Source organism: Trematomus bernacchii, unplaced genomic scaffold (genome assembly GCF_902827165.1).
Source record: "Trematomus bernacchii unplaced genomic scaffold, fTreBer1.1, whole genome shotgun sequence".
In the NCBI taxonomy this organism is placed as follows: Eukaryota; Metazoa; Chordata; class Actinopteri; order Perciformes; family Nototheniidae; genus Trematomus; species Trematomus bernacchii.
In genome coordinates this window covers 20,575,610-20,599,995 of record NW_022987564.1, presented here as the reverse complement: position 1 = coordinate 20,599,995, position 24,386 = coordinate 20,575,610, and the positions used below count along the sequence as shown (strand labels likewise).

Below are 24,386 nucleotides of genomic sequence, written 5' to 3'. Positions count from 1 at the left end.
TAACATCTAACAAACCATCATCCTATCCAGCCTGCTTTGGTCGGCTGAAAAATGTTCCCACGTTGTTTAGATGTTTGTGTGACTCACATAACCGAAGTCTGAACACAACAAAGAGCTTGAGGCTCAAAGAGAAGGATTTCCCCAGCTCGTTTTGTAAAACATGATATATTGTGGCACAATCCCACCACAACAAAACACAGCTGGGTAACTCACAAACTATACAACAATATGGAATATTAAAGCATGATACAGCCTGGTTATTAATATCTTTGTCACAGATATAATGGTATTATTTTATACATGTTGGACAATAAGTAACGAGGAATGTCATACAGAAATGCTTAAGAGGTTTTTCAGGTCATTTAGAAACAATGCTTCTATAACATCAATACAAATGTGACTGCAATGAGATAATACAGGAAAACACTGAAAACCTCAGTCTGTGTTCGTAATCAAAGACTATACATACTGCTGATGTATGTAAGTATCGGTTCCAATACATAGTATGTGAATTCAGACTGTGACATGTGAGAAATGTCCCAACGTACAGTAAACTAGATGAGCATGAATTTCTAGTTAAACGGACATCATGAACCAGCCCAAAGTACATCGCAGGCTGTCCAGTGGCTGACTGATAGTTTCAACAGAAGACAGCCAGTGATGTTAAGGTGCAGATAAGAGGAAAAGCACGGGAGCTCACATAATGTTCTGTGGAAAACCTATTGAACACTTCAATATTTAATACATTGAATTTGCCTAAAATAATACTGAAACATATTGCATTGAGTTCAAAAGGAATTATTGATTTACATTTGTGATAAACAATTCTCATTCAATGGTAGCTAAGATTGCTAGCATTGGGATAGATATGCGAGAAGACGTGTTGGTCGTGTTTACTTCAGTGTGAACAGTCTGCTGGTTAGGGCACATTTAATTGTTAATTTTGAAAGCATTATGCCAGTTCACACTGTATACAGTATGTGGTTAGCGATGTTCCTGTACAGCCTCTTGCTTATTTCTAGCTATGCTAGCTGTTCTAGGAATGTCAGTGTTGGTCTGTCCAGAAATGTGATTCAGAGGGAAATATCTCAACAACTATTGGATGGATTGCGGTAAAATTGAATACATTACACACACACATGTCCCCAACAGGGTGAATTGCAGTGGCTTTGTTGATTCTCTGAATTGTTAAATCCAGGACAATCATCACGTCAACGTTTCTATTCCTCAACTGTGATTTGGGTTTACTGCTAATTAGCTTATCATGCTAACATCCTTGTTTGGCATTTTGGCTTTTGGATGTTTGCCATCTTGGCTTTTTTGGAGCCAGAAGTGATGGTTTTTGGACCAGAGAGTGGGAAGAGTGTGTGCAGTGAAGGCGCCCCCTGCTTGCTATTAAAGAGAATGCAGTTTAAAGGCACTTGACTTTTCACTCCAGATGGGGCCCCTTGGTTGGATCACACACAGTAGGGTAGTTATCATGTTCCCACACAGAAGAAATGTGTGAAATTAGCCTGCAATCTGTCACGTTTATGCATCACATTAAGAGTGTCTGACAGCTCGATGGGATCAGGCCCTCTATGACAGTGTTATTACTTTGCTCTACACACTGAGCTGCACAGAACCACAAATAAACACCCAATGAGTCCTCTGCTTCTAGAACAAGTAGTTCCAGTCTGATTCATCGAACTAAAACCAGTCGTATTATGAGTGGAAACAAGAGCCTGTTGTTCCAGCCGACAAAGGACTTGATGGCTTCCAGCTTTGAATTGAGCCTTTAAGACAAAACAAACAGGGCCCAGGATTGACCCCAGAGGAACCTCAGATGTGGTCAAGTCTGCTTTGGTCGTCGGGCCTTTCCAGACTGTTATTACTGCACCATAGGAAACTCCCTCTGCAGTGGAATGAATGTTACGAAGGAAAAAGAGATTCAAAGAGGGGAATGTTGGAATGAAATCAATATAATGAGAGAGGGGTGAAGTTAAAATGAAGGGAATGAATGAGATGGAGAGTGATGGAGGGAGGAGTTCCCTTTGCCATCTGTCTGAATGATGTCAAAGATAAAGGGAGAGTTAAAAGAAAGGAAATTAAAATAGATAATCTCCTCGTATTCATTATTAAGTACCCCAGTTGGCTTTCTGCAGTGATCGTATTCATTAAAAACATGTAAACAAGAAACTGCTTTTCTGTAATTGCAGTACAAACTAGAGAAGTCTAATGTTCCATGCTACAATGTTCCCATTGACTGTCGATTTGTTGGCCTTGTACTGACAGTAAATAAACATATCATTGAGTCTGATCATTTCTTTACATGCACATGTGTCCTTGACAAAGACCTTAAACAGGAAAAATATCTCTGTTGCATTCATGTTCAATAATCAGCGTGGAGCGAGGGACACAATATTACAATTCAATTAACTAAGTTGGTCTAAAAAAATGAAGCTACAGAGTACACACACAGTATGGATTAGATGTTAACCCAGATTGAGTGCCACAGGACATTTAGTGGGTCATGATGCCTGATTAGTTTCCTGAACAATTAACAATCTGACTGATGGATTTCTGGCTGGTCGGATATTTTGGTTGGCTGTCTGCAGTTTGAGCCATATGGCGAACCATTTGTTTTAGCATTTTTGTTAAAGAGGACATATTCTGCACATTTTCAGGTACATATCAGTATGTAGTGTCTCTACTGTGACATGTCTCCATGCTTTAATGTTCAAAAAGCTCTTTCTCCTTCTCATACTGCCTGTGCTGCAGCACCTCTTTTCACCCTCTGTCTGAAACCAGTCTGCTCTGATTGGCTAGCTGGCCGGCTCTGTTGTGATTGGTCAACCGCTTAGAGATGTCCCGCCCATTAGCCTATCAAGTACAATGTGTTGGAGCGCTAGTCAATAGAAGCCTAGCGTTACATAGTGATGTCATAATGTTATTGAGGTAAACAAAGGAGTCCAATGGAGGCGTTTCAGACAGTGGATGAGTGTGGGAGAGAAACTCCCTCTGGAGGGAACACAGGGATTGTAGCCTCTGCAGACCATTTACGTACATGCAGAAAAACCTATACAAGACACTACAGGGAAGAGACACCCCATAAAGCATAACAGGGCCTCTTTAATAGTTGTTGTGGCCTCTGTGTGACTCACACTTTGCTGTGATGGAAGTCAAACTGAACTTCAGACCATGATGTCTGCATCTTCCAGCCATCTGCACTTCCACATTCCTCATTTTTATTATTGTATTTCTCACAATGGCAACGCTGCCTTTGTCTTTCTTTGTCAACATCAGATGAGGTAATGCTCAGTGTCAGCAGCATGTTGTAACCCTTCATTCAATATGTACAGTGAGCATTCAAGTCAGCTGTTTTGGCCATGCATAACGGCAGATTTAAACATGTAGTGTGAATTAACAGAATGTAAAATATGTATACAAATTGTCAGTGTTTAGTATCTACGCTTACAAAATGAAAGAAGATAGAGGTGGAGAGATAAATGCGTGCGTTGGATCTTCTGCCCTCGGGATTGGTTGCTTAAATTCCGTGGGAAACCAGTAATGACATTCCCGTCTATTGAAGGATCTCTCAGCCATCTCTTCCCTCTCTGTATCTCAGAAGCCTCGGCTGAGCCGCTGCGCTCAGGCCGACCTCAGAAGCCTCGGCTGAGCCGCTGCGCTCAGGCCGACCTCAGAAGTCTCGGCTCTTACTGGAGAAATAAAGATCTTTAATAACATGTTTATGTCTGTAAAGAACAGACGATGGGATTACCAAATGATCGTCTTAGAGAGGAAAAGTCTTCCCCCAAACCCTCGTAAGAACAATAAAGACGTCGACAGTTGTTAAATGATTAGTTGATTTATTTATAGCTTCTCAAATGTGACATGGTTGGAGAAACGGCAATAAAAGTGGCGCGTTGGCTCTGTGGAAAACTGTTCACTCTTTTATGAAAACATTTGTGGGATTTGTTGGACAAATGTGGAAAAGATGTCCATGCAGTTCCAGTGGAGGTGATCATTTAATAAAGAAAGAAATAAGATCCTCTTTCTTAACATCTCTGAAAGCTCACCACATGAATAATGTGGAGTGTTAGCTGGATGTCAGCGGCTGGTTGTTACCCTGAATGTAATGGAGCTTTGAGGGAGGCTCTAACTATTGAAGAGGTTCAGGGTTTGCTGCTCCTTTTGAAACTAAAGTCCTGTTTAATGGAAGTAAAGTGAAGATATGATGTCATGCTCTCTATTTCTTGTTCTGTCTTTCTCACTCACCTCTACTACCTGGATAATGATGTAGTGCACTACATTTCTTTACCATTATACATAGAGTATGTTCAGCCATTAATGCCAAAACCTTGTCAGTGAAGAAGACCTCTCCCTGGACCTTTCACTGACTGCTGTTATGCATTCATCACCTTTCAAACGTCCACTTTCCTTTGACTTGAAAATATCTGACATCATCAAAATATACTGCATTGTCTTGTTTATGTTTCTTATGCTGGTGTTATGTATTGTGTATCTTGTTTTTTATGTGTTTGTACGGCGACCTTGAGAGCCTTGAAAGGCGCCTATATCAAATAAATGAATTATTATTTATTATTATCATGTCAGTAAAGCTGAAATTGATCCGATTAGTTGATCGACAGTAAATGAATAAGTAACATGGTTTTTAATTGAATAATGTTTCGAGAAAACCTGAATTTCATTTTGACTTTGGCTCTGAGAAACTGTGGTGGATATTCTTCACTCTTTTGGTTAATAGAGAGATTGATCCTATCACTAATTGTCTCAGACACTTCAAAGCTCTTCCCACACTTCCAAATGTTCTGCTCCTTTTTTCAGCAACAGCTTTTCACTTATTTAGCGTAGTTATGTTATTTATTTATAACAATTATAACTGTGTGTGTGTGCAGGTCGCGGGGACCTCCAGCCTCAGCTGGACAGCGCCATGCAGGAAGTGAATGATAAGTACCTGCTGCTGGAGGAGACGGAGAAGCAGGCGGTGAGGAAGGCGCTGGTGGAGGAGAGGAGCCGCTTCTGCTGCTTCGTCACCATGCTGAAGCCCGTGGTGGTCAGTCTCTCACACACACACACACACACACACACACACACACACACACACACACACAATAGACTCTGACTGTAGAAACTGATCAACAGAAATGTACTTCTATCAAAAGCCTGCATGCTACAGACCCAGGTGGTGGTTGTTTACAAAGTGCAGTGAGGAGGTTTTGTTGTACATGTTTGAGCGTGTTGCTGTGTGTGTGGTCAGGAGGAGGAGATGTCCATGCTGGGGGAGATCACTCACCTCCAGACCCTCACAGACGACCTGAAGGCTCTGACCATGGACCCCCACAAGCTGCCCCCCTCCAGCGAGCAGGTACACCTCCTCACCTGAGAACCTACATATCTGCTGACCCAGGATCCATCCAAGATTCCTTTAGTGTTTCATCTCAATTATTCAAGTATAAGAGAGTCAAATCTTTGGTTGTGAATCCTCAACATTGTAGTAATAATAGCAATAAAATGAACAACAAAAAGACACTAAAATAGCAGTGCAATATTTTACAATAGTATAAATAATGTACGTATATAGTAGTCAGTGTTGGGGAGCTAAGTAGAACAAATGGGAGAAAGTACAGTACAGCTAACCTACACCAGGGAGAAGAACTAAAGCTACTGTAGATGGGACTCAAAGGTTGTACTGACATGTGCATACTGCAGCAAAGTTGTTTGTTGTACAGTAGGCTTATCAAACAGTGCAACATACAATAAACTTAAGATATACAAGGAAACAATTGATAAATAGTACATGTGACACAATGGTGCAAGTCAAATGCAGGAATAGATACTCAATTGAGTTTGTTTTTTTTAAGTCCATGTGTTTACAGGCCATCAATAAACCCCAAACAACTAAATATATCCACAAAAAAAGCATTGAACTTGCACCTTTTTAGCCAGTTGGAGCAATTTGAACACTGGATCAGTTTTGTAATTTATGACTTGTACAATCTTAACATCTGGCAGCTGACACTACATGAAGATGAAGTGTGTATGGTGGTGGCAATGCATTACAATAGTAAAATAATAATTGTCTTTGATGGCCTAAAACGGTCCCAGTTGTATTAGTTAACTACACAAATAAATGGCAAAACAAATGATTGAAGTTTTCCTGACCCTCCCCTCTGTCCCTCCAGGTGATCTTAGACCTGAAGGGCTCTGAGTGCACCTGGTCCTACCAGACCCCCCCCTCTTCACCCAGCACCACTGTATCCAGGAAGTCCAGCATGTGCAGGTTGGTAACCATGGCCACAGAAACTGCCCATCATCTCAACCAGCTGATTTATTATCTGATCTGTTCTCTGCTGCCTCCCTGTGGCCACTAGGGGGAGCTGCAGCTTCACTAGGACCTCATGAAATCTGTTATTTCTCTGGTTCATTAAATACTTACATTTCAAAGAAGATAGATAGATAGAATGGGAGGGATGAACCCCTCTTTAATGGTCACACATGCAGAGCACACGGCACACGGCACACAGTGACATTTGACCTCTGCATTTTACCCATGAATTGGATGTGAAAATGTGTGCTTGAAATAAATTGATTTACAAAAAAGAAAGGCAGTTGTGTTGAAAATCAGGAAATAAATGAGGAAAATGTAGTATATATAAAAATAAACATATTTACAAGAAGTACTTACAAGAAACATAGAATAAGAACAAAATGAATCAAATATGAACATAAATAAGATAAATCAGTATATAAAAAAATAACCTGTGCATTTCCGAGCGCAAATGTTCAAATGATGGTGATAGTGACATGCAAACATTTGTGCACTAAATGATGGCACCATTTCAAATGAAGATAGTGGTTTTGTTAACAAACAGCTTCTCAGTAACCCCCCTCTCCCCCTGCAGCAGCCTGAACAGTGTGAACAGCAGCGACTCTCGCTCCAGCGGCTCCCACTGCCACTCCCCCACCTCCCACTTCCGTTACCGTGCCTCCTCCTCCTCCTCTTCCTCGGTGCTCCCCCAGCAGGCCCCCGCCCGCCTCTCCTCGGTCTCCTCCCACGACTCCGGCTTCATCTCCCAGGACGCCTTCCAGTCCAAGTCCCCCTCACCCATGCCCCCGGACGGCTCCCAGGTGAGGACAGAGTTCACCATCTTACTGAAACACACTGTGTGTGTGTGTGTGTGTGTGTGTGTGTGTGTGTGTGTGTGTGTGTGTGTGTGTGTGTGTGTGTGTGTGTGTGTGTGTGTGTGTGTGTGTGTGTGTGTGTGTGTGTGTGTGTGTGTGTGTGTGTGTGTGTGTGTGTGTGTGTGTGTGTGTGTGTGTGTGTGTGTGTGTGTGTGTGTGTGTGTGTGTGTGTGTGTGTGTGTGTGTGTGTGTGTGTGTGTGTGTGTGTGTGTGTGACCCAGTCTGAGCCGACTCCCCCTTCTTCCTCTCCTTTGTTTCTCTGTTGTCATAGTAGCGTGATCTCACAATCAGATGGACTTGTGTATTTGTATTTAACTAACAGGGATGTAGTCTGAATCAAGGTTAAGTTGAAATCTTATTCGGAATTTTGAATTTAATAAACCAAATCAAATCTCAAACAGTTTTTTTATTGCAGGTTAGGCTTATGTTTGGATTCCAAATGAATACTAAGAATATTCCATGTAAGCCTTCAATGTGGCAGTATGCGCTTTTAATTGTAAAACAATCCAATAAGAGACAAACTAAGTTCACCCAATGTTAACAAAATAAAATATATTTAATTGTTACACTTGAACTGGTATACAGCTGTCTCCAAACACTTTCCCACCTGGATACTACCACCTTAGTTTTGTCTTGTTTTACCTGTTCCATCAACCATGCACATTTATTAGGAGTAAAAGTAGCTTTATCCCTAATAATTAAACAAAATACATTTTTAGAAAAGGAACAGTTACTCCAGTGGACTATATGTTTCTGGTTGTTCTTATACATCAATGTATGTTTTCTTTTTGGATGCAGCAACATGTTGTTGGATTATATATATGTAATGCATTTTGTATGCATTTGTCAAACCTCTCTGACACTAAGGAGACACGTTGTTCTGTTGCACACGTTTTTAATGGATAGATTTTACTTCATGATCTTTTGGAATACATTCACACTGGAGCACTTTATTACAATATGTGAGTAAAGTGTTTTCCGAAAGTCTTCTTCTTCCTGTGTGTCAGAGTTCCCGTTAGAATAATTATTTGCCGGTCAAAATGTCCGTTAAAGTTTAAATCTTCCGAACAAAATTAGAAAAGTGCCGGTCAAAGGTCTTCTTTGTTATTTATTGAGCTTTAAAACAAATTGATATGATTCGATATTAAACAAACTAATTATAGTAGATTAATTAACTATTCAAAAGTGTACAGTAATTTACAATAACACGGGAATAATAAACTGAGTGCTCTCTCCCTCTCCTGACAGCCCGCCAGTATCATGCAGCTCGCGGATCCAGTAATGAGTGACCCGACAGTCAAACTAAACGTATCTATAACTAGTTTAGGTAGTTTGAGAGGTAATTAAAATAGCTACGTGTGATGTTCTAACCTGAAGTGTGTTTTGCTCTGCTCACCGCTGCAGGTGATCATGCAGAGCTGCGTGTCGACTCGTCAGCAGCAGCTGATCTCTCTCTCCCGTCAGATTAGACTTTACTCGCGTTTATGTCCATATCGATCAGATCTAGCTAGTTCTAGCTAATGATACGACTACCTACTTATTAAAAGACACCTAAACAATAAGCGTCGCTATGCAAACGGGTGAAGCCACAAAGTATAGCGTAGCATTATGCATTTGTTTACATGCCCACCGGAACCCCGAGGCATTACCAACAGATCAACGCACAATCAACCCATACAGGACATCTCTTTCTCCACATTAAGTGTTAGACATTAGAATTGACTATTCTTGTCTGTCACATACTCTTTTGTCTGTCACATAGGCTACTATGCTTGTCTGTCACATAAGTGGCGCAACTGATGCAGTATTGCGCTAAAGGGAAATTATTTTGACCGGACATTTTGACCGGAGAGATTTAGATTTGCCGGTCTTCAGCATATTTTACCGGTCATAGTCCGGTAATTACCGGCTAACGGGAACTCTGCTGTGTTGTTTGTTTCATTTTACTTGCTGATTATTCTGCTGACTTACATTGAGATTCTCTTTTTATGACTAACCTGCATCATGTTTCTGTTTCTCTCTGTTTCTGTCTATTCGTTTTTTTTGGCCTTTCTCTGTGTGTGTATGTGTGTGTATTTGTGTGTGTGTTTGTGTGTGTGTGCTTTGCATGGCTCTGCTGCAGTCCTGTGTCTCTGCTTTATCTGAGGAGCCTTCCTCTTCCTCCTCTTCCTCACCCTCACACAACCAAGAGGTGAACATCTGAAAACACACACACACACACACACACACACACACACACACACACACACACACACACACACACACACACACACACACACACACACACACACACACACACACACACACACACACACACACACACACACACACTTTGCTAAGGTGTGTTAGGTCTGCTGTTGTTGTTGTTGTGTGTGAAGGTGTCACATGGAGCTTTGGAGCATCAGGGTTATTACACTGATGTTTGTATAACAGCAGAAACCTCCATTCAGTATATCACACGTTTGATCAGATCCACTTATTATTATGGATTTGGATGAAGAAGTTCTTGAAAACGAGGCGTGTCAGATTTAGTAGTCTCCTGACACATCATTCAACATTTGACATAATGCTGTTTGGTAAATAGAATAACCTAAAATAAAAATGAAAGAATAAACAATCAGAAGAACACAAAATGAAAACAGGGGAAACAGACTTTAAAGTCATTTAAAGCAAAGAGTAACAGAGAGTCCCCATGTTCAGTTTGGATTGTGGGAACAGTCAGTTCAGAAGATTGGTCCTGAGAGCTGATCATGTCTGCCTGTGAGCCTTAGCAGAGGCTGACATGCACCTCCAACAGATCTCTGAACAGTCCCTGACCTGCTCCTGCTCCATGCAGCACCTCCTCTTCATGTTTTCACATCCTCAACAGTCCTCACCCTCACCTTTTTAATTTGTGCATTGTGTCTCTTCCTCTTCCTCATCCCCCCCCTTCAGTTGTCAAATGGTTTTGACCATCACGCTGCCCTCTGTCTGCACGGACTGGTACTGCAGGCCCAGGACCCCCCCCACCTCCACCCTCCATACTTCACCTACTCCACCACCACCTCCCCCATCTCCTCGCCCTCCTATTCGTCCATTTCCCCCACGTGGCCCTGGTCTCGCTCAGGCTCCGGCCAATCAGGAGAGTGCCTGCCTCTCGGCCCCTCGGGGCCCGGAGTGTACAACTCATCCAGAGTCCCCACCTGGAAGGTTTGACCCTCGTTCTGCCCCCCCGGCCTCCTCCTTCATTGTTTTCCCTTCTTTCTTCAGATGTGTTTCATCTCATCATTACAGTGTCTTCTTCTCTTCTTCTCTTCAATAGTACTTTAGTTCTGCTTTTGTGTGTTATATGATTCCCTTATTAGTCTGTCAGCTCCATGATTTACAAGCAGACCTTAAAACAACTATTACACATTACAGAAAGCCTCTCTCTTCACTCAAATATCATTTCTCCTAATTCTCCTCATTTCTAAATGAGGGTTTTACTGATCTGTGGTCTGTAAATACACATTTATTGAATCCTAATTTTGGTTTGTCTTAATTTTTGTAATAATTGAACCAGAAAGGTTAATTATATTGCCTTGTATTCTCTCTTAATCTTGTTTTATTCCAGCAGATACAGATGTGCTATTTGACTGACAATGGTTCCGTTTGCAGTGGCTTGTTAACTAACACTGCACTGTCTCTGGTCTCTGTGTAGGACTGGGCCAAACCGGGCCCTTATGAACAGTCCATGGTGAACACCCTGAAGAGGACCAAGGACAGGAAGGAGACTACAGATCCCAGCAGCCACCACAGCGCTGACCTCACCCCAGGAGAGGTTAAAGGGAGCCCCTCTGGGATCTCGGCCAAGGTCAGACTTTGTTCATTTCAATAAAAAGGGTCAACACAGGTCTGATTAGATAGAAACTTGGTAACTGAAGTGATCTGACGGGAAGAGACGCAAAACAAATCCAGAGGAGCAGTGGGAGACATTACAAATGTGTGTGTGTGATGTTGCAGGAGGACCGGGAGGCCCACGAGGAGCTGGCCCGCGCCCTGGCCCGGGGCCTCCAGCTGGACATCAGCGGCTCCAGCAGAGACTCCCTGCAGGGCTCCAGTGGGTACAGCAGCCAGACACACACCCCCTGCTGCTCAGAGGACACCATCCCCTCTCAAGGTGTGTACACACACACACACACACACACACACACACACACACACACACACACACACACACACACACACACACACACACACACACACACACACACACACACACACACACACACACACACACACACACACACACACACACACACACACACACACACACACACACACACACACACACACACACACACACACACACACACACACACACACACACACACACACAGCTGTGGTATAGTGTGTCAGAAATGAAGGGGATAATTACAAATATAGTATGTAAAACTATGTAGTAGTATGTCGAAAATATATAAATAAAAACAAACACAGTAAAGCATGTCCAAAACAGTACTCAAAAAATGGTATGGTACATCCAGAAGATATTTTATTATAAATATGATATTGTTGTATGTCATAAGAAAGTCATAATATGTCATAAGAAAGTAGTCAGTCAATTAAAAGTGAGGTGACTAACAGAGCTCTGTGCCCCCCCCCCCCAGTGTCAGACTGTGACTACTACTCAGTGGGGGTGGACCAGGAGGGGGAGCACCAGGACTTTGATAAATCCTGCACCGTCCCCAGGAACAGTGACATCACTCAGTCCTACCGCCGCATGTTCCAGTCCAAACGGCCCGCCTCCACCGCTGGGCTGCCCTGCAACCCCTCCTCCATCATCACCCCAGGGGTCGCCACCATCCGCCGGACGCCCTCCTCCAAACCAAACCTGAGACGGCCCTCCGGAGGCCTCAACCTGGGCCCCATCCCCATCAAGCCTCCCATGATCCCAGTGAAGACCCCCACGGTGCCGGACCACCCCGGCTTCCCCAGCAGAGCGGCGTCAGAGGAGGGAAACACTCCACGAACCCCGCTCAGCCCCCCCACCACACCATTGTCCCCAGGCTGCAGCGGACCCCTGTCCCCGAGGTCCGGCTCCTGGGAGGCCCAGCACCTGAGTGAGGGCTCGGACCCCCCCGACCCCCCACCACAGCCCGGGGGGCGGATGTGTGAGTGGGAGCGCCGGCCTCTCCCGGAGCTCCTGGAGGAGACGGAGAGCAGCGAGGTGGAGGATTTTCTGGTGGCTATCCGACGAGGCGTCAGGCTGAAGAGGACGTCCACCAATGACCGGTCAGCTCCGAGCATTTACTGAGACTCTGAGGGGGACTCAGCCAATGACCTGGCTGCGTTTAGCAAAGATGCTCTTAGAGGGACTCTTAAATGGTTATTAATTAAAGTAAACATCAACAACTTTGACATCAATGGACGCAGAGGATAGGAGGAAGTTGCCTCGCGACACTGATCAAGGATCAGATTTGAAATGACTCAAAACATCTTCTGAGGGATATTTGATCATGCTGAAATGAGCTGAAAAATTGCCACCATCACCTTTTGCCAAACAGGGTTTTAGGTATCAGAGCTCCTATGTAGATGGTTTGATATCTCTCTGCTAACTGATGCAAAGGGAATCTATCAAACTCATTTGGGTAAAATATTCAAGTTTCTCTTCCAGATTTAGAATTGATCCAACAACAATGTATCAATGGTGTTGTTCAGGCCAAGAATTCCACCATATTGCCACATTTACCTGACTGAAGCACTTCTCCCCTACAAGGTTTAAAACTGTCAGTATTGCCCTTGACTGAGGAATACTGGTGCTGATCCGAGATCAGTTCCCCTGGGCAACTTCAGTACATAAGAGGAAAGATGTGAAAGGACATCCTTGTGTAAGGAGTTGTACAAGAAGATTCTTGTAGCAAAAATGAATTAATGAAACATCACGTAAATGTTAATGTGTGTAGTATTGGGAAGGAAGGACAAGAGGTTATGAAGGAAAAGAAGTGGAAGTGGTAACAGCGAGCTGGAAGGTGTGATGGAGTATTTTCAAAAGATCAAATCATTATTTGTATGTACATATTAATATTTCCGTGTGTTTGTACCTTTTTGTTCGTCATTCGCTCCTTTTACATCCCCATAGTCTCCCATTTCACTTGAAGGTGCCAAAAAGCCTGTGGGCTGAATTTAACTTAAATATTCTCTATTTAAATGAAATGATGCTGGATTCTGTTTGTCTGTATAAACATAGAGAATAAAGAGTGACTGACAGAAGAATTGAGCATTGACACAAACTGAAAGTATTTGTATATGTTAGGGTACCATATTAAAGTGGTGTGTACCCCTCACAGCTAATGTGGTACAGTTATTAAAGCCACCGTCAGTAGATGAACCTGCATGTTCTTAAAGTGTGCCCCAGTATACACAATCAGCTTCTAAATGATGTGTAGTACCAGCAGTGGATATACTCAGTGTCGATAGTAGCACATCAGGAACTGTGGAGCCTGCAACGTGCTAGATGAAGTCTGCTGTTAGCTGTGCAAAAAGATGTATACATTTCAATTAAATAAATAGATGAAAGCTATAACAACTATTTGAAAGAACTCCTGCAGACAGACAGGATGTGACACGTTGTTGGCCTCCAGGTTCTCTAACCCCTCTGTGCCTGTTCAACCTTTAACATGTTGCTAATCTACCAGCTACGTAGCAACGTTGTGTTAGCATACTACTATAGTAATCAGAGTAATGTGGATCAGTGTATTGGTCTGTAGAGAAGCCAGTGTGCTGAGGAGTATTCAGCTTGCTCAGATGCTAACAGTTGTGGATGAGGTTAGCATTGGGAGAGTGTGCTGCAGTTATCTGGATTACAGCATGTTATAAGTATGACACCTTTAATGAGGGGTTGCCAACAGTCTCAGGCTGGCACAAGCAACATGGATGTACTGACATGTGTTGATGGTTGGGAGAACAAATGACAGGATCATCAATCATAAAAAGTATATTTTGTACTACAAGCGATACTAAAATATGAAATTCAGTAACTGTTAGTTCACTTTCCCGATACAGGCACCACTATAAAGTGTGCATTTGCTTGGAAAGGAAACAGGTAGGACATATAAACTAGTATTCAATTCAGCCTGCTTTAGTCCTGAAGTGAGTTCATCAAGGGTTTGAGACTGGCAGCCACGATGGAGGTCTTTAGTTGAAAGGACATCTTACATGTGTCCTGCTGCTAGCATTGTACACAGTGGGGGAATCAAACTTGGTATATGTACTCAAGTTCTGTACAAAATTGTACTTGAGAATTTCCCTTCTAGCTACCCACAATCATTGATGCTGAAATGAACCATTCTACATAGTGAGTGCTTTTAATTAATAATATTTAGAATTGTACCTTTTTAATAAGTAAGTAATTATAATGTTGACAAAGACACTGAATTTCTATTATTTATAATTTTGGTATTTAAATATTTATTTTGTTTAAATAAACCAATTTCGACACTAGCCAATGTAGTATTATTCAGCACTGTAACGTTCATTACATTACATGTCATTTGTTAGACGCTTTTATCCAAAGCAACTTACATACTCAGTACTGTGGACAATCCCCACAGGAGCATTTTGGGGTGAAGTGTCTCAGGGACACAACGACATGCTGACTGCAGTGGGACTCGAACTTGCTACCCCCTGATTCAAAGTCCAGCACTCTATCCACTGAGCCACAGCCGCCCCTACACACGTTCAAACAAATACTGAACATAGTCCAGATGCAGTACAACAAAGTCTGTTAGCTATCAGATCCATACACCTCTCTCCTCCAGATCTCCATCATGGCTCCAGATGGTTCAACCTCTGACCCCACTGAGAATCCTCTGTTCAAACAGACGGTTACAACTACTGCTGTTCACTGATATTCATGTACAACTGCGACAAATATATAACCCTGTAACGGCTTGTATTACTAGATGTCAAATAGCCCGATGAGTTGAACCAACTTGTGTCAGTGGGTGATTATCGTACCAAGCTGGAGTAGATGAACCTTCCCTGTTGCTAATGAATAGTTACTGTTGATAGAGTGCCATCACAAGTCCAATTATTTATTCATTTGTTTTCACTCATGTTTCTGTGGCTTTACACGTTTTTAAAACTCAAAACCTGTCCCGTTGAGCATATAAAACATATTACCAAGTGTATTTAATATGCATGTCTTTTTTAGTTGAACAAAGGATTTAATGGTCTGCTTTTTTCTACTGGAAACATTTTTTCCTTTACTTTTTCTTCTACTAGATGCATTTTAGAGGCCGTCTTTTGATGCTGCATTTCCCCACAGGGGTCAGAAATGTTTCAGATGTAGTGTGACAGCAGTTTGACTCCCTGGATGAAGACTGAAGCCTGTCTGTTTTATATCCATTTTCATTTTCCAACGCAGGTTAACCAATACAATCGTGTAGCTGACGCGATGAAAAGCGTATGAAGCTGAATGTTCCAGCCTGTCAGGACTCAGTAACTGTGTGTGATGCTAACACACACCGAGGAGTACAGAAGTGATTCACCATCAAACCCATTAGTAAAATAAGTTATTCTCAATGTCAAATTATTTGACAAAATTGAGCCACTTGAGAATATCTGGCCAGATAAAGTTAGATCAGAAACACTTCCAGTCGTGTGTGTGTGTGTGTGTGTGCGTGTGTCAATTTGCCAAATTTCCTACAGTATATGCTAAATGATGCCCTGGGTTTGTATTTTCACCGTTTCATTTGAACTACTTGTTTCACAGGTAAAATATTAAACATGTGGGAGAAGTTGTGACTTGATGCAGCTTCCTTCTTTTCACGTAAACTCTAAAATGATGTTATAACGTTTGGGAGTGTAAGTGGGAATGAGCAGTTTTGAAATGAAAAGTAGATCCTGTTCCAACATACAGTATCATGGTGTTGGGTGGGGCGTTATGTTACATGATCACAGTTTTGGGGGATGTCATTACCACCTTTCCAACGGCTGAGCCAAGACATTTGTTATTAAAACCTGAGGGCCACAGAGTTTGGAGGAGGAGATCAAGGGACATCATTTGAGACTAATAGGAAGTAAAGTATTAAAGCCCCAAACAACAAATGACTGCATTACCCAGAAGGCATCAGACTTCTCTGTTACTGCCACACACAGACCTGTCTCTAAAGTCATGTTTTTTATTTTCTTACTGGGCGACCTGTTCCTTTCCCTCTGGCTCTGAGGACCCTGTGTTTGTGTTTGATGCTCACTTCCTGGATCCTAACTGTCTCCTGTTTTCTATGTATACTCGCTGTTTTGGCTAAATAATAAAATCGTAGCATACGATGTGCATCTTATGACTTGGAACGCGTTTTGTTTTTTCCTTACTCTCCAACATGCCACTGATCTGTATTGTAGTTTACTTTTTCAATTAAATGATATATCCCAAGGCTGGAGAAGGCAACATTTAGTTTAAATATGAGCTTATGGATTGTTATATTAATAGATTACCGTTTAACTTCTGTCCAACAGATATGAATTGTAGTGAGATATACAGTATTGTGTGTGTCAATTTATAAACTTAGAAAATACTTTTAGAGTCAGTTGTTATTCAATTCTTAAATAAAGACCTGTTGAACAAAAAAGCCAAAAACATATGTAAAGGGTTAACATGATTCTCTCCTGCCATTCACTCTAATCTGTACATTAGTGTAAGCAGAAAGAGCTCAGCCTGACGATTGATTTAGTAAGAACATTATGTAAGATGGTTGTAGAAGTAACGGAAAGTGTGTTTTTTTTTTTATCCTAATACAAATGTAATGTGTCAACAAAGAGATGTTTTGGGACTGGCAATACTTTTGTATAGTTAGAGTAGAGTTCATGAAGTGAGAACACTTTGAGGAGGCTGTTTAGGGCAGGACCTGAGATTAGGCTCCGGGTTAATGTAGGGGGGGGGGGGGAAGTGGGAATATTTGAATTAGAGAGCCTTCATTAAAAAGACAGACAGATATAATCTTACATTGAACTTAGTCATGTGTTGTATTTAGAGGTAGTGGAGAAAGTCATTTATTGATTTGTTGTCTAACATTCTTGGAATAATAATTTAAATAAAAATATGTTTGATATGCTTTTACTGGAAAGTTTAAAGTCTAATAATAATAATAATAACTTTCAGGGGACCCAAGGTCGCTTTACAGAAAAACAGGAGTGTCTACACAATACTGATTATTTTGTTGTAACTTCTGTTGAGCCTCAATAAGCAGAATGATGTTGGAAACAGTACCCAAACCGTGGCTATCACATCAGCAATACTATCAGAAAGTATATTTTAGCAAAGGTCACTAAGAAACTCATGACTGAATAAACAAAAACTAAACTTTAAAGGGATGTTTCCTCTTACAGTAGCTTTAGTGCTTTTCTTTGGATTGTTTTGGTGTTGGAGCACATCCTTCTGCGCAGTGATGAGGATGCTAGATGTACTTATACGTAAACAGCTCCTAAATGAAGTTCTGATAAGTGATTTGGCTTTTCATAATCATTTTCTGGGCTATTTGTGCACCACAAGCCAAATGACATATTTGATTAGAGTGAGCAGACCAATATCTCCAACACTCTGTTACTCACATTAAACACTGTATTTACATTCATAGAACTACAGGTAAGAAAGAGCAACATCTATTTGTGATGTTGTGATGTTTCCCTTTTAGTGGGAAGAAAACCTGAAGTTAGTATTAAATGCTGTTTTTGACACGCAAATCTAAAACACTTCATCAGCACTGTATGGGCACAATTTGAAAAGATTAGATTAATAGTAAGCAAATAAAAAAAACAATAGCAGTAATTAGTATATGATTTATTTAGATTAATATGACATTTCAAATAATAAATGCACAAACTGTATTTTGTCATAATCTCACTTTTTAATTTATATTCTTTGTAAATATTTCTCTTTATTTGTTCATATTAAATCGTTTTTGTAATTGTTCTATTTTTTCTCTTAAAATGTATTTCCTTTTAATGTGTTTATGTTGGCACCACCAAACACCGAAGCTAATACCTAATATGTTTAAACCTGGTTCTGATCCCATCATTTCAAGTAAGGAGCTGATCAAGAAAACCTTTTAGAGTCTTTAAAGGGGACCTATCATGCAAAATGCACTTTTTGATGTCTTTTATACATAAATATGTGTCCCCGGTGTGTCAGGGAACTCACGCAGCGTCAGAAAATAAAACCCTCTCTCTTTTCCTCTGTACCCAAATCTCTAAAAACGGGGCTACAACGGAGCTGATCCAGATTTGCATCCGATATGACGTAATATCGGAAATGTAGGCTGGCTTTACACCCTGTTTACAAAACAGTCGGGCATTGTTCCCAATCAGAAACAATGCCCGACTGTTTTGGACGTAATATGGTCGGTGTTTACATTAGCATTGCTAACACTCAGAGCTAACCTGTACTGCACAGAGCATGTGTGTGAAGAAGCAGGAAATAAAAAGGAACTCACCTTGTGGTATAACCGGCAAGAGAGAAAGCCTTTGAGCTCCATACTGTTTCAGAAATAATCCTTGATAATCCATGATATGGAGTTTCATCACGGCAGTATTTAGTTTAGACAGTAGCTGCCGGGTCCCGCATGAGCTCAGCCCCTTCCCCTTTTTTTTTTTTAAAGCTTTATACCCAAAATCAGCACTTTTGAAACAGGAAGTGAAATAGAGGGATATGAGGCATGGCTAGAATGGGTGATCTGTTTGGTATTTTGAGCAAAACACTTCATAGACATGTCTTTTATATATATATTTATATATCTGAGACCTATGCTATTGCCTAAAAATAGCCTGATAGGTCCACTTTAATATGCAGTACTGTGGATGTGTGTTATGTGACAGTCGTACACAATCTGACCTCAGATCTGCTGCCCTCAGCCTTCCTTAGTGAGTTCCGATGCCTTGCTGGAGAGCACTTCAGCGACGAATGAGAAGACAAACAGAGCTTCAGCACAACCTGCAGAGTCAGAGGTAACACTCCCAAATTTATTACGTGAGTTTAAATTGCACATTATGTTCCACAATGCATACTGTATAATCAGTCCTTCCACATGACTGGCTTGAGTACATACACGTATCAGTGCACAGCTGCTGGTCCACAAGATGGCAGCACAACACAGCATTCATTAAGAGGTTATACTTTGTTCATGTGCTTCAAAATCTCTAGAGGAATACAAAACAATCAAATGTGTTCACCACAGGCCTGAACATCCTGTTAGAAAACATTACACAACGTGATATAAACATGAGATGATACAAAAACATTCAAGTTCATGTGTCTGAGAACATTGATTATTAATTAGTTACTCCTTATTTAGCACATGATTCAAACAGATATTGCTTCTTGTTCTGCACGATAAATCTCTTCAAACTAGTTAAATATGTTTTGCAGCGGAATCCAAACACTCATTACAATATTTGTTAAACATTTCTGTCTCCAGTCAGTCTGAACTCAGAGGTTCGATTATTTCCCAATATTCCTTATCTCCTGCACTTAATTCCTTTTTCATTTGAGGATGCGTGTCCTCATCCCTCTGAAGATGAACACGTCTCCTCCCTGCATCACAATCAATATCACAACATTTTAGAGTTTAGGCCTTTCTCAAACCTTTCAAGGCATTAGCATAACTCCTGCTGTCCTTCCTCCTGACCGGTGTGCTCTGCTAGTGTCAAAGCCAGTTGAGGGTTCATAGAAACAAAGTGTGGTGCGAGTCTGAAACCCCTCCCTCAGTCACTCATGCACTGATGGGTTAACCCTTCATGTTACCGCAAAGAGGAAATAAGGCAACAAATAAATACATATTTTCCCATTAGCAACACCAGAATGTTACCGCTCTTAAATGATTATACAATTGTGTGCAACAATATAACTATAGTTGATGCGTTTATGTAGACTAATAAGCAGTATTTCTCTCCTTTTGAATATGTAGTAATCAGGAATACTGGGGGAAAGCTACGCATGAAATTCCATTTCAACATTCATTTATGGGACAATAAAACATCATGCATCAGCAGTAGTGTGGTAGACATGTTATTTAAGCATCTATCAAATGTTAGGCTTTGCTATTTAGGAAAAAAAATAATAATAATAATTGCCGTGGACTCTACTTTGTTTTGATGCATTGTGGGATATTTTTAGAGCAAATGATAGTGCATACATATTACATAAAGGAGTGCCATTCTAAAATGTGAGGATTTAGAATTTAAGACTTTTTTTAAGGCAAGATATTTTTTAGAATTTGTCTAGGATCCCCAACATTTATTTTTCTTCTTTTCTGATTCAAAGAATGAATAATTGTTGATCCATAAAAATCAAAAGTGAAAATAATATTCTGTTGCACCATTACACAATGGAAATTGAAATAAGGAGTGAATAGGGATTGGTTTCAGATGCAGCCAGCAAAAGGATCAATTGGATTCACTGTATTTACAAAAAGCACCTTGAATAAGAGCAGAAAGCTGGAGTGAGAGAGAAGCAAACAGAGAGACAGATTACACATTTTAAAAAGACAAGGTCTGAGGTGTAGAAATCAATAAAACCTACTGAAGTGACTCGTGGTATATGCTAGACCGTTTTAGACTGCACGCTCTTATTGTTTGAGGCAAATCCAACCATCTGCAGCTACGAGTCTGATGGAGCAGAAACCTAAGAGGAGAAGCGTTACACAGATGGCTGGATCCAAATCAAGCGTCCTTAAGAGAAATAAGAGAAAAGATGGAGCGGAAAGAAAAGCAGAGATACAAAGAAGACCTTGGAATACAAAGAGTAAAGCCCAAAACTGAAATGAGCAACTTCAGTTTCAGAGCCTCGCCACTGATCCTCCTTCAACCTGTACAAGACATTTGAAGATATTAAAAACCATCTGACGAGGAAACATTTGATTATAGAGCTCCATCAGTTCTTCATGCAAAACACAGACACATATTCCCATGGAGGTAGCAGTGGGCACTGTCGAACGTTGAGAAACGCTTTCCTTTTTTGGACCCAAAATGGTTTGTGTATAAAGTGTCCCAACATATTCCATGTACTGCTTTACAAGTTAGTTCAAAATAAAAAGGACACGAGCCTCAGGTTGTCTGTTGAGCGTGAAGTAGTGTTCCTGAACATGAGCTGTATGTTTCTACCGTCAGGATGGGACCCCTCACACCTGGATGTGTCTGTGTGATGGCAACTCACACCCCTCTATGGACAAGAGGAGGGGATCTAATAAAGAATATTATTATGAACCTGCTGTGGCTGATATTTGAACCAGCTGTAGTGTGCAGGTGTTGTGAGCACTTCCCATCCTGAGAGCCGCACAGGCAGCGTTCACAAAGGCTATTTGATCTGTGTCAAAAACTGGGACTTAATACACATTGGTTTCCAATGACAACCAAATCTTTTCATTTCTAAGAATAAATGAGCTTCTAATCTACACTATCGATTGCTCTTAACAACAGGGGACAAAGGTTCCAGTTAGTGGATCTCAGGCTGGGACTAAGAAGGCTGAAGCGTTCTGCATCGGTAACTCCTCCCCCTTGATATGGATTCATATACTGAGGAATCTGCCAATGCAGAGCACTGATCCGGTAAGTGGTGCCGTTTTCACCAATTAGAATGTGTACACACAGTACTACACTGAATGCAAGAATCTAAGTTTACATGAAATTGCTGCGGTACTAACAAGTTAGCTGGTGGCCCTGTTATTGACGAGGAAACTGTATTTAAGTGAGTTTGTTGGCACGCGTGTAATTAAAGTATTTGCTGACGAGAGAGCATGAATCCACGCTGAGACTCATCAGATTCATTTCCACCATTTCTTTGTGTTTAAGTAACTAATGGGGAAAATGTTTGACTTTTTAATGATTGGATAAGAACAGAAACAGGCTGAATGTAGTTTAAGCTGTTTCGCAGCGTCCACCAAAAGTGATGTATTTGTTAGTACTGGGGATGGGCTTTCCTTACTTGCTGAGGGGTCTGAGGACAGAGTGTGCTATGCTGTACAGATCAAACAGACCTGAATCAGATATGTAAATAATATAATTGTTTAAGAAAATGTAAGATTTGAAAAGTGCTTGAGACAGGCTCATTCAATATTATTATTGAAAGTGTCTACTACAATTATGTAAATAAATAAATAAAAGGTTGTTCCTTTGAAATAAAAGCTTGTTTTCTCACGGTGAAAAAGAAGAATGGATGATGGGTCCCTGGAGCCTCTGTCCCTCAACATGTCAAATGTGTGAATTGAAATGAGAGAATACCCATTGTATTGACATGTTGAGTTAACAGATGGCATGTGTTGATTGAGCAGACAGTGAACACAGCTTGTTGTTAGGAAGAAGCTACAAGGGCTTGTGAACTGAATCTCATCAGCTAACACAAACAGCTTGAACTGGTTTACAGACTGAAGAGGGGTGAACGCCGCCTGAGCAGGAAGACAGAGAAACATCCAGCTGTAAATACTTGTTCTTTTTTTAAAGTTGACATCAGCAGTATCCAGTCTGTAAGTGTGCAGTGTAGTGGCTGCTTATGAAGACGGTGACACTGTGTCTATGCGGGGCTGTGCTTTCTCTTTGTCCTCATCATCCAGGAAGAACAGCGGGAACATCCCCAAGATACAGCCGATGGACACTCCGATGGCTTTACCCTGCAGGAGGAGAGGAGGAAATGATATCATCATGTTGAGTCAAAATAACCTTCACCCACAGACCTAGAGTCAAATCGATGTATTACATGTCTTCAGACAGAGCAGCCTGTTAGCATCTTATGGCGCGTTTCCATTACAGCGCGGAGCACGGTTTAAGAGGGCTGTGACGTCAGCGGCCCGTCTTTGGTTGCGTTTCCACTTGGCCTAGTACCGGCCGGCGGGTCCTAATTCACAGTTTTTCTGGCCTCATAAAATCGTGGGTCTAGGGCCAGAGACAACGAGGCTGAGTCGGGCTGAGTATGCTAAACTAGAGAGAGCATCGCTGGCAAGGGGGCTACAACTACAACAAGATGGACATATTTGACCGTGATTTAATTGTAATACACGTTTCAAAATGATGCCGAAGTAACAACATACTGATACCGGTTAGTAAAAACCATGAATTAATGCTTTGAAAAGTCTGCAGACAGACGGCAGGCGAAAAACCTTTTAAAATGCGTGTTTTCTAAATGGAGATTGGCTAAGCTAACGCAGTATATGCTCCGACCGTCCACACTCACAACAACGGCCTATACAGACATAAATAAACCAGCGACTGTATTCACCATGACACAGACAGTCTGTGGTTTGTACTTGTTTAACTTTTGTCTAGTTTCTGAACAGATATAAGGAGCTGTGAGCTCTGAGTGCTAACAGCTAACGGCTGTGTTGTGTTTCTGGGGTTCTCATTGAAGATGACGTCACGGCTCCGCCTACACTGCGTTACTATAGATCAGGGGTCGGCAACCCCTGGCACGCGTGCCAGCATTGGCACGCGGCACCGTAACCAGTGGCACACTAGGAATAAGTGGAATAAGTGTGCAAAATATTTAAATTGTATTTTTCGGATCCTGAACGAGACCGCCGCCAGAGCGCGTCTCCCCGTTACCTGCAGAAGGAAGCCATGCACGCAGCGCAGCCCCGCTCTGTTTAACTCCAGGTGACTTTCTGCCGCTTTCCTCCGTGGTGCAGGGCTGATCGTTTCACCACAGAGGAAAGCACTTCACAAATTGCAGTACCCATAAGGAGCTTTACAAATGTCGCAGTTTTTGCGTGGCTGTGTCTTTAGTTGAAAGCCCAGTGGCGATCTGCTCATCTCTCATTGAAATAATATGCTACAAAGGGGCGGACTGGCCATCTGTGTGTTGAACTTTCCTGTCGGCTCCCAGACCGTAGTCGAGGAGGGCAGAAGCAACAAGCTTCAGGTTCAATAACCCACTTTAGCTTAACAACCTGTTTCACGCCTTCCCCCCGGTACCGGGCGGATAAACGCGTCATTTGCAGGAAACAACGTCTAAGGAATCTTAATATTGAATAAAACTATGAATGTGTTATATCCATGTAACGGGAAGAAACTCAGCTAACTGATCTTTTTAATTTTTTTTTTCAAAAAAAACCCACAATGCTAGCACTCAGCCTCTGAATTAGCCTCGATCGAAAAAACGGGACCGACAAAGGCACATAAACTCACTCAGAACTCCCTTATTACTTATCCTAGATGCACAACCAAACACTATTTTTTGGTGTCCTGGAGACACTGAATCT

General features: G+C 41.5%; 2 protein-coding genes across 4 annotated transcripts in view; one reads left to right on the top strand and one right to left on the bottom strand.

The window, feature by feature from the left end:
- Window positions 1-16,490, top strand: part of LOC117477939 (protein MTSS 1-like) — an 84,087-nt gene extending 67,597 nt beyond the window's left edge. Inside the window, exons 8-16 of one of the 3 annotated variants that reach the window (XM_034124757.1) lie at window positions 4,899-5,056; window positions 5,261-5,368; window positions 6,186-6,283; window positions 6,906-7,131; window positions 9,308-9,376; window positions 10,120-10,374; window positions 10,865-11,017; window positions 11,167-11,323; window positions 11,814-16,490. In XM_034124757.1, the coding sequence (XP_033980648.1) occupies window positions 4,899-5,056; window positions 5,261-5,368; window positions 6,186-6,283; window positions 6,906-7,131; window positions 9,308-9,376; window positions 10,120-10,374; window positions 10,865-11,017; window positions 11,167-11,323; window positions 11,814-12,460 (1,871 nt within the window). In that variant the 3' untranslated portion in view covers window positions 12,461-16,490. The remainder of the gene's footprint in view (window positions 1-4,898; window positions 5,057-5,260; window positions 5,369-6,185; window positions 6,284-6,905; window positions 7,132-9,307; window positions 9,377-10,119; window positions 10,375-10,864; window positions 11,018-11,166; window positions 11,324-11,813) is intronic. The other 2 variants (XM_034124758.1, XM_034124759.1) reach the window with 2 other exon arrangements.
- A 2,645-nt stretch (window positions 16,491-19,135) lies between these two features.
- The window catches only part of tmem65 (transmembrane protein 65), a 38,531-nt gene continuing 33,280 nt past the window's right edge, over window positions 19,136-24,386 (bottom strand). Inside the window, exon 7 of the mRNA XM_034124756.1 lies at window positions 19,136-22,802. Within this exon, the coding sequence (XP_033980647.1) occupies window positions 22,683-22,802 (120 nt within the window). The 3' untranslated portion in view covers window positions 19,136-22,682. The remainder of the gene's footprint in view (window positions 22,803-24,386) is intronic.